This window comes from Dipodomys spectabilis, unplaced genomic scaffold (assembly GCF_019054845.1).
Source record: "Dipodomys spectabilis isolate Male_0828 unplaced genomic scaffold, ASM1905484v1 ptg000034l, whole genome shotgun sequence".
Lineage (NCBI taxonomy): Eukaryota > Metazoa > Chordata > Mammalia > Rodentia > Heteromyidae > Dipodomys > Dipodomys spectabilis.
The window spans coordinates 5,054,575-5,068,591 of NW_024870711.1; the positions used below are offsets into that span (position 1 = coordinate 5,054,575).

General features: G+C 39.1%; 1 protein-coding gene across 1 annotated transcript; it reads left to right on the forward strand.

Annotated features, from left to right (window-relative positions):
- Positions 1-216: 216 nt before the first annotated feature.
- On the forward strand, positions 217-9,431 carry LOC122105964 (olfactory receptor 6B1). The gene is made up of 3 exons (XM_042677270.1): positions 217-1,182; positions 7,453-7,468; positions 9,403-9,431. The coding sequence occupies exon 1, from the start codon at positions 241-243 to the stop codon at positions 1,174-1,176; it is 936 nt and encodes a 311-aa protein (XP_042533204.1). The 5' UTR covers positions 217-240; the 3' UTR covers positions 1,177-1,182; positions 7,453-7,468; positions 9,403-9,431.
- The last annotated feature ends 4,586 nt before the right edge of the window (positions 9,432-14,017 follow it).

Genomic DNA, 14,017 nt, shown 5'->3' on the forward strand with positions numbered 1-14,017 from the left:
GTTCTATGCCAGATAGGGTGGTACACACCTGAATCTCAGCCCTGGAGGATTACGAGTTTGAAGCTAGCATAGACTAGACAGTGAGACCTTGTTTTCAAACCCCAAACCCACGAGGACATTAGTAATAACTCTTCCGTGACTTGTAGACAGACAAGTCAAGAATGAAAGATGTGAACTGGACCCGGATTCCACTCAAGTGACTCTTGATCCCCTAGGAAAGCTAAGCCCTGTGTCTTTGATATGGAAGTGGAGAACCAGACAAGGGTCACCAAGTTCATTCTGGTGGGGTTCCCCGGGAGCCTGGGCATGCGTGCGGCAGTGTTCTTGATGTTCCTCGTGGCCTATATTCTGACAGTAGCGGAGAACGTGATCATCATCCTGCTGGTGCAGCAGAACCGGCCACTACACAAGCCTATGTACTTCTTCCTGGCCAACCTGTCCTTCCTGGAGACCTGGTACATTTCCGTGACCGTGCCCAAGTTGCTGTTCAGCTTTTGGTCCCTGAGCAACAGCATCTCCTTCACTCACTGCATGATCCAGCTTTACTTCTTTATCGCGCTCATGTGCACAGAGTGCGTCCTCCTGGCCGCCATGGCCTACGACCGTTATGTAGCCATCTGCCGCCCTCTGCACTACCCCACCATCATGAGCCACGGGCTCTGTTTCCGCCTGGCTCTTGGCTCCTGGGCCATCGGCTTTGGCATCTCTCTGGCAAAGATCTACTTCATCTCCCGCCTCAGCTTCTGTGGCCCCAATGTCATCAATCACTTCTTCTGTGATATCTCTCCAGTGCTCAACCTCTCGTGCACAGACATGTCTGTAGCCGAGCTGGTGGATTTTGTCTTGGCCCTGATCATCTTCCTCTTTCCCCTGTCAATCACTGTCCTGTCCTATGGATGCATCCTGGCCACGGTGTTACGCATGCCCACGGGAAAACAGAAAGCCTTCTCCACTTGTGCTTCCCACCTCGTGGTGGTCACCATCTTCTACTCTGCCACTATTTTCATGTATGCCCGGCCCCGAGCCATCCATGCCTTCAACATGAACAAGATCATTTCCATCTTCTATGCTATTGTCACTCCCGCCTTCAACCCTTTCATTTATTGCCTAAGAAATCGAGAGGTAAAAGAAGCTCTGAAGAAGATGATCCATTGCCAGACTGCTAGATCTGACTAGTCCGTTGTAATGGATGGGGAAGAAGAACATTGACTTGCAGGAGGGTGCATGTACGCTTTGTCTCCCTCTGGCCTTTCTCTTCCAGTGTCTCAGCTGGACATCAGGAGGTTCATATGACTTCAATGTGACTACGATGATCTCAAGCCCTGGTCTCCATCTGCATATGTGGTCACTGCTTCTAAGGGCACACAGCAGAGCTAAAGAAAAGGACTTGTGTTTGAAAGGTTGCAAAATTTATCACTAAGTTTAAATGGGGTGGTAGCTGATAGTGTATGCAACAGATATTTTGGGATCTAGCAAGCATTAAAATCTTTAGGAGCCCAAAGGTTTGAAGGTGGCTTTTTGATTTCCCAAATGAAAGCAGCTCCCTGCACAATCCCCATCCTCCACATGTTGAGACTCATTCCTAGAAGCAAAGACTAGAGGCTGACCCTCGATCCTGACAAGACAACTTTCCAGTTCCTGCCTACCCTTTCTGCCTCTGGGACAGTGTGCTTCCTTTCAGGTGTCAGTGAATCCTACCTTGTATGATTACATTTTGTGGTCTTGTATTGTATATTTTCCTTCACAAAAATATTTGATGTCACAATGTTTGTGTCCTCCAATGGATGAACAAAAAGTATCATCAAATATAGTAATTGACAGATGAACCTGCCTTTACTGGTCTTCTTTTCTTCTAATGCAAAGTTCTCTCAATTCTCTATCTATCTATCTATCTATCTATCTATCTATCTATCTATCTATCTATCTATCTATCAATCAATCAATCTATCTATCTATCTATCTATCTATCTATCTATCTATCTATCTATCTATCTATCTATCTATCTATCTATCCCTTTCTTCCTTCCTTCCTTTCTTTCTTCCTTTCCTTCTTTCTTCTTTCTCTTCTTCTTCTGGCCTATGTTCTTTATCCACTCATCTCGGACACAACTAACTAGCCTGATGTTAGGATTTCATGGAGGTTTTCCTTCCACTTCATTGTGAATCTCAACTCTCCTCATTTATTTATCTGATACAATCTTGCCAGTGGCAGAGTGAGTTTTACTTTAAGCCGCCTCCCAGGTAACAGGCCCCTGTCACCTGGTGGTGTGTTTTTATGAATAGTCTTAACCAGGAGCACTTATTTCCTCCATCTAAGGACAAGCAACACCTCAAGAATGGATTCTTTTTCTGTTCAACTCAGAAGCGTAGGGTGGGATTTTTTTCTCTATTGTAGGAACGGCCACAACAGACACTCAAGGAATCAAATAACATACTCCCTTATAGAGTAGAGGATAGAGGTCAAAACCCAGGTCTCCTGATTCTGAGCCTTGTGTCCTTTCTGCCACTTACATGGTTTCCCTAGAGAGAAACATGCTTCTTCAGAGTCTAAGTGTGGAAGCTAATTACAGAGGGATGTGAATGGCCTCATGCAGAGCACATTTAATAAAATAGAAATGGACTAGTGTGATGGTAAGTCACAGAAAAGAAACCAAGGTGAAATAGAAGCACAGCTCATTTCAGAGAAAACATGTTCAAGAGGAAACGATGCTTGTTATAGAAATAGTTTAATGTGTGATCCTGGGCTATATTTTGGTCCCTTCAGGCAATGAAGAAGTCATTACAAATGTATTCCACTGTCTTGGTAATTAAATGAAAAGCTAGTCACTCTTACAGGCCTTGTATACAATTGGGAAAACGGAGATGGAGAACAAAGATGGTAGAATATCTACTGAGGCCCAATATCATGTTGTACCAGAGGAGCGTGAGTAAAGTACACAATCAGTCAAACACCATGCTTGTTTTCTGGGAGGATCTCTTGATCACTATCTCCCACGGTTACCTCCGAGTTAGACAAGACGGAATTCTCTCACTCTAGGAGTAGTGTGATCACAACAGGCCTCTTTATTGGATTATTTAAGAGTCAGACTTAAAAGACCACTTTGGGACACAATAGGTACCAATGACAGAAGGACATCAAACAAGTCCAACTACTAAGGATAATGTCAGACATTTCTCTCTTCAGTGGCTCTTATACACAGCTGAGAGAGCCTCATCAAGTGGGTGTAGGAGTTTACCTGACTTAAGAACTCATGATTCATGGAAGCCAGTGCTTCTTAGGAGAACTGCAAAGACAATTTTTGAGATCTTCACCAGTTATCAAAATCACAACACAAGTTAGGCGCTGGTAGCTCATGCCTGTGCTACTCCTAGCTACTCAGGAAGCTGAGATCTAAGGATCACAGTTCAAAGCCAGCCTGGGCAAGAAAGTCTGTGAGACTCTTGTTTCCAATTACCACCAGAAAACCAGAAGTGGTGCTGTGGCTCAAGTGGTAGAGCACTAGCCTTGAGCTGAAGAGCTGAGGGACAGCACCCAGGCCCAGAGTTCAAAACCCATGACTGACAAAAAAAATCACAACACATACTAAAGCCCAGCATATACATTTAAATAACTATTTATAGGTAATTTTTGTTCCTCCATGTTGAGTTATAATTTACCAACAAGAAGTCCATTTTTTAAGAACAATGTGGGCCAACATTTATAATTGACCAACAATATGTACAATACGTTGATATGTACCATCCTATATGTTCTTCAGGTTTATAGAACCAAAATCACATTACTAACTAGGGCAGGGCATTTAAAAGAGGTTATTTCTTCTCTTGGGCGTAGGAAGCACAAGACTTATTTCTTGACTCACCTCTTGGACTCTGGAGCTATTTCAAAAGTTGAGTAATCAGACTATTAGCAATATGCCTCCAAGTTGTTCTATCAATAAAACTTTAAGTTTTGACTGGACTTTTTTCCTTTAGTACCATCAGTTTAAGTTGGTGATAAAAGCAAACTAATTAAATCTGATGTTAAGTCTAGGAATTCTACACATTCTTGAAGTAAGCCTTCCACACTCTCCTATTTCTCCTTGATCCCTTACACTTTGAATATTGTCTCTGAGTAAATTGAGATATAAATGAGAATATAATATATTATATATACTATGCTATATATAATATATATAACTATGTATAATATAATATTATATAATTGAGATAGAAATGAGAATAACTGGTAACTTGCAGTTGGTCCCTAATCTGTATCTCTTACTATGGAAGGAATAGCAAATTTGTGTCAGGAATAACAGGAATTTCAGAAGTTTCCTGAAATGACTTCCTACATCACACTGGGTTCTCACATTAAAACAGAATGACCAGGGGCTGAGAAGGTGGCTCAGTGGTAGAGTGCTTGCCTTGCATGCATGAGGCCCTGGGTTTGATTCCTCAGCACCACATAAGCAAAAAGAAAAAAGCCGGATGTGGCGCTGTGGCTCAAGTGGTAGAGCGCTAGCCTTGAGCTGAAGAGCTGAGGGACAGCGCCCAGGCCCTGAGTTCAAGCCCCGTGACTGGACCCCCCCCCCCAAAAAAAAAACAAAACAAAACAAAATAAAAAAACCCAGAATGATCATGAGTGGCAAAAATATATACAAAATATTTTTTTTCCTTTTCTACTCTTGTTCAATGTCAGGTTCATTAGAACACCTTTTGATTGGGAAATTTTTGATCCCACAAGGAACTGTACAGGTGAAGAACCATGTCAGGGTGACATGTAGGATTTAGGTACACATGTTAAAATTTCTAATGCATAATATGGCCTAGGCACGAAGCTGCTAATTGTTTACTTGATATTAAAATAGGGAAGTATCAAATGATGCAAGAAGGCTCCTAGATAAAAGCAGCTTCATCAGCCTTCCTCCGGTTGTCATGGTAACGATCACTGAGCACAGCCAAAGGCTGCTGTTATCTCTGCAGAAAGCATAGCATTTGGGATGTTTCCCTTTTTTGATTCATATGTCAATCGAGATATTGAAAACTCCCAAGGTGTGCTGACAGGATGTGATTGATAATAATTGGCTCATAAGAAAGAATCTGGAAATAGAGTTACTGAATTTTAAGAAATGTTTGCAAAGGAGTGGGAAGAATGGAGAGATTTTTATCTCCCTTCTTCACTACATCATGTTAAATAATTTTTGTTTTCATATTTATTGCTTTCTTTTGTCTCAGTTCATGAAAGTTTTAATGTCTATTAGTAGACTGCAATATATTAATAAATTGCAATTATCAAGGAAATACATATGCTTGTAATTTCAAAATTATCTTTAAGTTCCACTCACCATGCCAGTTTATGAGTATAATGCATCTTTAAAATTTTCTATTGTTATTATCAAGGTGATGTACAAAGAAGTCATAAGTCAGGTAATGGGTACATTTCTTTTTGGACAATTTCACTCCTTTCCTCGCTCTCTCCCAGTTTTCCTCTCTCTTTCTCACCCACAAATTTTATAGTTCATTTCCATAGTGTGTAGTGAGTACCATGATTCCATTTGTTCATCTTCTCTCTCTCCAGTTGTGTCCCTCTTACCCTCCCAAAGACAGATGAACACATATGACAAAAAGAAAACAAAACAGCAACAAAGAGAAAAAAAGAAAGCCTCCTGTGTCCGCTTCCTGGAGTTCATCTCAATTAATATTATTTCACATGATCATATGCACATAAGTATCACCCCTTTGTGCTCCTCTCCTAAGAATATACTCCTTTGGTGTCACTAGGTATGAATGCATAGAATCCTGTGTAATCTATCATGTTCCCATGTATTTTAGGTCTAGCTTCCACGGAGGAGAGAAAACACACGTCGTTTGTCTTTCTGAGTTGAGTACAATGCATCCTGATCAGCATTACCCCTTCCACTATTCTCCCTCATCCTTTTCCAACCCAACCAGTCTCCTCAAATTACTTCATTCCATTTTCACATATGCACATTGAACACTATGACTGCCGCTGCCCACCCTTCCCCTCTGCAGTCATCGGCTTCCCTCCCCTTAAACCTTGCTCCCTTCTGATAAAACCTATTTCAGCTTCCTAGCATTTATTTGGATAAACTGTGAGTTAGTCGATTACTGAAATCCTCCCCATCCTTCAGTCCAATTGCTTGCATATAACTGTACATGAGCCTGCATGTTTCATTATGTTCATAATTTAGAACTAATTCCATATGTGGGGGAATATACGTGTCCCTTGTTTCTCTGAGCCTGACTTACTTCGCTTAACAAAATCAGTTCGTTATTACTTCTTTTGAAGGTACAATATCTCAACACCAGCCAGATTCAATGCCAATCTATTTATATTAGCTGACTCATTAGCTGACTTCTCTTCACACATCTGCTGTCATGGACGAGGCCTTGGTCTTCTGCACAGACCTCTCCTGGGGTTTCAGCTTGATTTTCCCACTTCAGCTACTCCCCAGCTCCTGTCCTTAATCCTGATGAACTTTTCTATCTTAGATACTTCACATAAAATGCTATAACAATGTGTATACATACGTCCAAGCTCAACCAAATGTATACATTAACTGTGCACAGATTTGTATATCAATAATACCTCAGTAATGAAACAAAATTATAGAATTTTAGAGGTTTATAAAATGTATAAATTTTTAAATGTAAAGAAATAGCCATGTATCTTTTAAAGAAGTTATATAGGGCTGGGCATAACCCGTGGTTATGGAGAAAGAGATCTGAGAATTGAGTTTTGAAGCAAGCCCAAGCAGAAAAGTTCACTAGATTTGATTTCCATTTATTTGGCAAAATGTAGGACTATAGGTACGGCTAATATGGTAGAGACCAGTTGGAACAATCAAACAGTGAGTGTATGAGCTCTTAGTTCAAGCCCCAGTACTTTCACCCCCGCCCCCACAAAGTTATTTGAAATAATATTTACCCATTGACCTAAACTACATCATTTAAAAAATATTTATGGATTGCCTTTTCTGTATACAATACTAAGATAGCTGTATGAGACCACACAAAGTTAAGTCATTCACAGATACTCTTTAAGATAAAGGAAATGGAAAATGTATTTGAGATGATAATGCAAATGAAAATGAGAACTTTCAGAGGGTGCATATATTACTTTCAGATACTGGAATAAGCCTTACTATTCATGGAAATTCATTGTTATTTTGGATCAGTTTTGGATGTTGGGTTCAACTTGATTGTTACATAACAAAACATATCTGAGGAGACGATGGGCAATATTCAATATCAAACTAATGTCTTTGGATTATATTCAATAGATAATAGCACAAACTGAAGACAGCATAACTCACAGACTCATGACCAGAGCTGTGGTTATATAGATATACGTGAGGCTGTGCAGTGAGCATGAGCAAAAAGAAACAGGGCTGTAGGTTGGAGGTGCGTGGCAAAATGCACAACCATGTGAGAAGTGAAGATGGCCTGAAGATGGGTGATGGAAAGAGTGATAAAGACCACGAGGCCTTGGGACACACAGAGAAGGATGGACTGAAGGGAAAGCTAGGAAAATGAGACCACATGACAGACCTGGAGGCAGTTTCCGTTTTGTGAATGATGGAATAAATCAGTGATTTTCTGGAATTATTCATCTTAAACAATTGAGATCTCAAGATGAGGATTAATAAGAATAAAATAAGTAATAGAATAAGTAAGTAATAAAGTAAGATGAATAAGTTTCAGGAAATCTACTGTATAGTGCAGTACATGTAGTTGAGAATATTATAAAATTTGTCTAAAATAGGTTCAAAGGACAGATGTCATTTCAAGTGCTCTCTTCAAAAAAGGTAAGGAGGGAAGACAGGCAAAACACCTCAATAGAATGCAAAGGATTTGGGGAGGTAATGAAGATGTTTGATACCTTGATTGGTTTGATGTTTTTATAGGTGCATGACTATATCTCAAAAGTGTTTTTTAAATGACAACCATTATGGCCAATTAATTTATACCAGGATATTCATTTCTATCACTCTTAAAAAAAAAAAAAAATCAGTTTTTAAGCAGTGTTTATTTGGGGCTGGTTCCATCTAGTGGGTAATGTGAGAAATGCTCGTCAATTAAATTATACTGGGGTGTTGCTACTGAGGCCAGAACCATCACCTGGTCTCCAAGTTCATAACTGTCCAAGTTAACAAGATTTAGAAACAAAGAAGCATCTGAAAGTCCACATAAAGCCATGCATAAAGCTTCAACAGAAGCTTTTAGATTGGATGCATAGAAGTATAAGGCATGGTTTTTAGTCTTACATTCTTTTCCAACCATAATAAAAAATACTTTATTCAATACGAGTAAAACTGTACAATAAAGTATAGCGAGATTTTTTGAAGAATTCAGAAGAATAAGAAAAGCATGCTAAGTGAATACACACAGAAAGTTTTCTGAAAAGGTGGAATTTGTAGTAGTTTTGCAAGTTGTGTAGGGTTTGGATAGCTAGAGAAGGCAGGAAGAGGCATTCAATGCAGTGAAAAGAGACGGAGTGAACAGTGAACATCAAAATAAGATGAGAGGGGGGAAATCCATTAAGTCACTTAAGGGACTTGCAAGCTGACCTGACCAAATAAAGGAAGGCTCTTACTTAATCTGGTACATGAAGGTGAAGCACAATCCATGCACTAGAAGCACTGTGCTGACTCAGTGCCATGCATAAACTCAAAGCCAAAGGCTTGGAGCTAATCATTTAAGTTCTTGAAGTAATAGTTATGGACATGTTCAGAGTAAATTTAAAAATGTTCAAATACTGTATGATAGCCCTTTTCTAGCTCAGCAAAAGATTTCTACTAAAGGATTACTGCATTGATTTGAAAGCTATTATATTTCAAATACCTTTAAGGAAAACAGTGGAGCCTTGGAAAAGGGTTCTGATGAATTCATCCAACGTTATTTATTATGTGAGACTTCAAAATGGTAATAAATAAACAGATGAAAAGAAGCATAAGTGGTAGGGAGGAGATAACTCTGGTGACTTCTGTATTTATTGACTTTTTGCATCATTGGCATTGCACTCTACTTTGACTTGGTAGTTCTCAAATTCATGTTGCTCACGTTTCTAAAGCATGCTCCTTTCAGAGCCAGGAAATTGATAGAATTCCCAAACTGAATATAGGACTTTTCCCTTTGCATTTTATTTGTGTTTTTTTTTTTCCTTCAGTTGTGGGGCCTGAATTCTGGAGCCTGGGCGCTGTCCCTCAGCTCTTCAGCTCAAGGCTAGTGTTCTACCACTCGAGCCACAGTGCCACTTCCAGCCTTTTCTGCTTATGTGGTGTTGAGGTATTGAACCCAAGGCCTCATGCATGCAAGGCAAGCACTCTACCACTGAGCCATTTTCCCTGCCTCCTTTTTATTTGTTTTTAAAAATAATAATCTAAAGTTCAGTCTGTATAGAAGAGAATGAGTTCTTTCTTTTCCTTGTCTTATAAGTGGAACTGGATTTTGAGGAAGCATGACAGTGTAAAATTAGAGATATAAATCCAACTTTATTATTTTCTAGCACAGTTACTGGTTTCAGGACACTTATTTTGTAATCCATTTTGGCTTTCCTGCTTTGGGAGAACATCTTCATCAATATTTTCCAATATATATTTATTCGTAGCTTTCAATTTGGATCACTGACATGTCTCTCTAGCTGTCTAGCAGTAACATATTATTTAAACCCCTATGATATTATGATGTCTCTCACATTACTCTTCTTAGGATTTCCATTATTTTCTCCTAGTTATCTATCATCCTAATTTAGAAAATAAATCCTGTTCTTACCTGCACCGGAATTGCATGCAAGTTATTGATTTGTCTGGAGAAATTAACATATTTTGGTCAATATTTGGTCATATTGGTTGCATCATGAAGAAGCACTTTAAGTTATCATTTACACTGAATTTATGCATTTGCCAAATCCAAAAATGTTAACTACTTTAGACATCTAATTTTCTGTGTTTATAATACATGATTTTTTAAATTTTTTATTATTTTATTAATTTATTTATATTGTGAAAATACTGTACAGAGGAGTTACAATTACATGGACAAGATAATGAGTACATTTCTTATCAGGCATTGTTGCCTCCTCCTTGTATAATACATGATTTTAAAATTTTGTTTAGAACACTGATTCTAACTTTTGAAATGAGTGTCGCTTGAGACTTAATATCTTCCCTTTATTTTCACTGGCTCTTGAAAAGCAGGTTAATTATTTTCAAGACTCACATTGCTTGGATTTACATGACTATTTATGCTACTAGTCCTTTCTTTTAATCTTAATTTTCTCTATGATTTGGGTGGGGTTAGATAGATGAGTTAATGTCACCAGTTATTTCTGTTTTCTTTAATTACTTATAATTTTTTTTCTTTTTAAAATTTTACTTTATTGTAAAGATGCTGTACAGAAGGGATTACCTTTACATGAGTAAGGTATAGTTTTTATTGCATGAAAATTAACCCTTCTTAGTTTGCAGTTCATGTAGTACCTTTTGTTCTAATCATATTATTTGGTCCTGATAAATTTTTATATGATATAGATATTTTCAGTCTGCTTAAACTTCCTCTGATAGTAAGTTTACAACTCAGCTTTTACTTTTGTTTGCATTCTTCCATTGCTCCATTTTCTTTCTAGACATTCTAGATCTCCTTGGTTTGTCTGCTTCTTGTGAGCAGAGTACAAGTGAGCTTTCTTTTTAAAAAAATCTACTCTTTTATAAAGCAAGCTTAGGTCTATTGACATTTATTGTTATAGGGAAAACACTTGGTCTGAGTTCAATCATCTGGCTTTATGTTGAGATTGTTGAATTTATATATTTGTAAAGCTATGTTGTATCTTTATCTCTCGGGGGAAATAAAAATAAAAAACTACCTTGAGATTCCAAGTTAGAATTACTCCACCCAGTTAGAATCACTATTAGCAATGAACTAACAAAAATTCCAAATGCTGGCAATGATGAAGGGAAAAGAACCCTTGGATGCTATTGGTGGAGTGAGCAGCCACTATGGATATCAGTATGGAGATTTTTCCAAACAACAACAATGAAAAACAGAACTACCAAATGGCCTTTCTACAGGATTCCTAAGAACATACCTGAACATCAGCCTATGTAAGAGACACCAGCATAGTAACGTTTACTGTGACACAATTTACAAACAATCAAGGTATGAAATCAGACTAGGTGCCTATCAGTGGAATTCAAATCGTAGTACTGCCCCAAACAAGAACAGGTTATTTCCACATACTTAATTTCATTCTGAAATATAACTAAAAATCATTTGAAGAAAAATTAAAGAATATAGCAAGGCTACAGGACTCTAAAGCTATGCCTTTATTCCAATTGAGTACGTTTAGGAATGCAAAAAGGAGGGAAAGGAGGGAACAGCTAGAGAGTCTACAGAATGAATGAGATGGTAGCATTTGTGGATGAGGGCAATGATACAGACATTGTCATCTGCACAGTGTTCCAGAAGACAGGAGAGAAATGGACACCATCAAAAGATCCTAGACAGCTAAGCAAACACAGATCAAAGTTCCAGAGATGAAAACTCCATTGTCTCAGGTTGAAATGCTCTTTGTAGAGCTTCCATTTGTGCTTAAGTAGGCTTTATCCTGGGCATAGAAGGTTGCCTTAACCTTTGAAAATCAATGAATGTAATTACGCCTATTAAAAAATCAAACAGTAAAAATTCTATGTTCACCTTAATAAATGCAGAAAAGGTTTTTGAAGTCTGCTCATGATAGAAAGTCTCATCAAATTAAGAATAGATAGGAAAGCCTTCAGACGGTGAAAGACTAAATTTCCCCTTAAGTCAGGAACAAGGCGAAACCTAGACTTTGTTCCCTTACTGAGTATACACCCGTGGTCTGAGGCTAGAGATGTTTTTATTCCGCATTTCTAGTGTAAGTACTTTTTATTTCTCTTTTTTTCCTTGTACTTCCTTCAGACTTTAGTGTGGCCCTGAATTAAGTCAATGACAGTCTCTTGTTCTGTTCTTGGTCTTTATCTAAACGTGCGAATGAGGAAAGAGCTTGCAATGAGAAGACGTGGGAACTCCTGTCTCACGAGAGAGAGTGCAGCTGTACCAATAGAGCTTCACCTCTGCCACCCTGCAACTGAGTCCCCAGCCTCCTCCTCTGAAGACCATGGGCCCCAGGTCCTTGGCACAGTTGTCTGCTTAGAGTGTCCCCCTGTAATTAACAGTGGCAAAGTTTTAATGAACCTCATAAGGAGATTTGGGTTTTTTTTCCTTGGACACTTTTTAAAATCCAGAAATAGTTTTTATTCCTTTGAGGTCAATTAAAAAAAAAAAAAGGGTGTTTTTTTTTCATCTTTGTCAAGGTGCCCGAAGCAACTTGCCAGCTGTGTCTGTTTAACGAGTTCTCTAAAGAGCTCCTGAGCCAGGAGGGTCCTTCGGGCGCTGAGCACAAGCGCAGAGCTCTGGGGGACAAGGGCCTAAGGCTGCGGAGAGTCCGGAAGGCAGGTTCTCAGAGGCTTTGGCCTTTCAATACAAACCTCTGTTATTTGTTCTCAGCCTGAAGGAGGAAGAGAGGAAAGGGGAGGGGACAGAGGGGCAGAGGAGAAAGGGGTGGGGAGCAGAGGGGAGGAAAGAGAGGAAGGGAAGGGGGGAAGAGAGAGGTTAGGCTCTCTCAATTCGTTTTTCTATTGAAGTTCACACTTTGAGCAACTGGCTAGGTCCTCTGTCAGCCACACAGGAGGGGCTTGGGTGTTGAGCACCATTCACTCTTACTAGTCCTGTCTCTAGACTCATCTTAAACTAACCTAATGGTTGTGCCACAAAGATCGCGTACAGATGCTTCCCTCACACAAATCAGATTGGACATTTCACGGAACCGATTAATTCATGATGGACAATGTAGAACTCACTTTGCATCCTTGAGGGCAAGTAATGGAGACACTTAACCTTTATTGCTAATACGACTAAAGCAGTTATCGTGGGACGTGGGACCTTACATTCACCTTGCTTTTTATGGTCACCACCTATGATATCTCCCATCAGTGTGGAGGTGAAGATAAATGAAACCTGGGAGGCATTAGATCCACTATAGACACGACAGTCAGGGGACACTTTGCCATAGGGTCTCGTGGGAATGAAGCTTCAGATTCTGATTTACAGGCAAATGATATCCCTATTCTCAAATACTCCATAAAAAATAAATCATGAACCTATTAATAATCAAGAGGTTTTTTTCTGAATATGGTAGGTAATTTGCATGTGTGAAAGCTTAGGTCCATTCAATTCATTTAGTAGAAAATTGTTAGAAATGGAAAACTAGTTGGGAAGAATATATAATTTTAAATGATCATAAATGTCTCTAAAAGCAAAGAAGATTATTCAGGAAGGTTGATTTGTTCTTTCCTAAATGCCACTGGAATGCAATAAGAACAAAAGCTATAATGCATAAGAGCAAAGAGTTTGGGAAAGACATGAGCTGACCAGAGAAATTGAAAACAATTTTTTTTTGAAAATATGGAAAGCACAAGGAAGGACAGAAAGCCATTGTTCAGAGAAGACACTACCAGCTATCTAGCATGCAGAAGAGAAAACCAATGGAATTTTACAACCAGAAGCCACTGCAAGGTTTACAACTAAGAAACACTAGCTGCAGTGCAGAATGGGGTACGACAAGGGTAGAAACAGATGCATCTGACAAAATCTATTGTTAGAGCAGTTGGGTCTTCTGTCAGATAGTAACAATGTTCCATGAGCAAAAGCCTGGAAGCTCACACTATGGAGAGTCTGAGGAGGAGGAACCCTGGATTCTGAAGTCCTGGACTTCAGTGAGGCTTGGGTCTTTGTGAAGAGGAACTGAGAGAAAACACCAAGAGAGCCAGCCTACTACCTTTCCTGTCCTCAGCCTCTTGCATTCTGGCGTATCCCCTCAGAGAAGGATTTGGAAAAACTCACTAGAAAAGTCACACAGCCCTAGAATCATTCTTTTTTTTTTTAATTGTGAAAATACTGTACAGAGGGGTTACAATTACATGGACAAGATAATGAG

Excerpts from the sequence above, each read along its gene's own strand:
- LOC122105964 (XM_042677270.1), top strand. The coding sequence starts at position 241 with ATGGAAGTGGAGAACCAGACAAGGGTCACCAAGTTCATTCTGGTGGGG.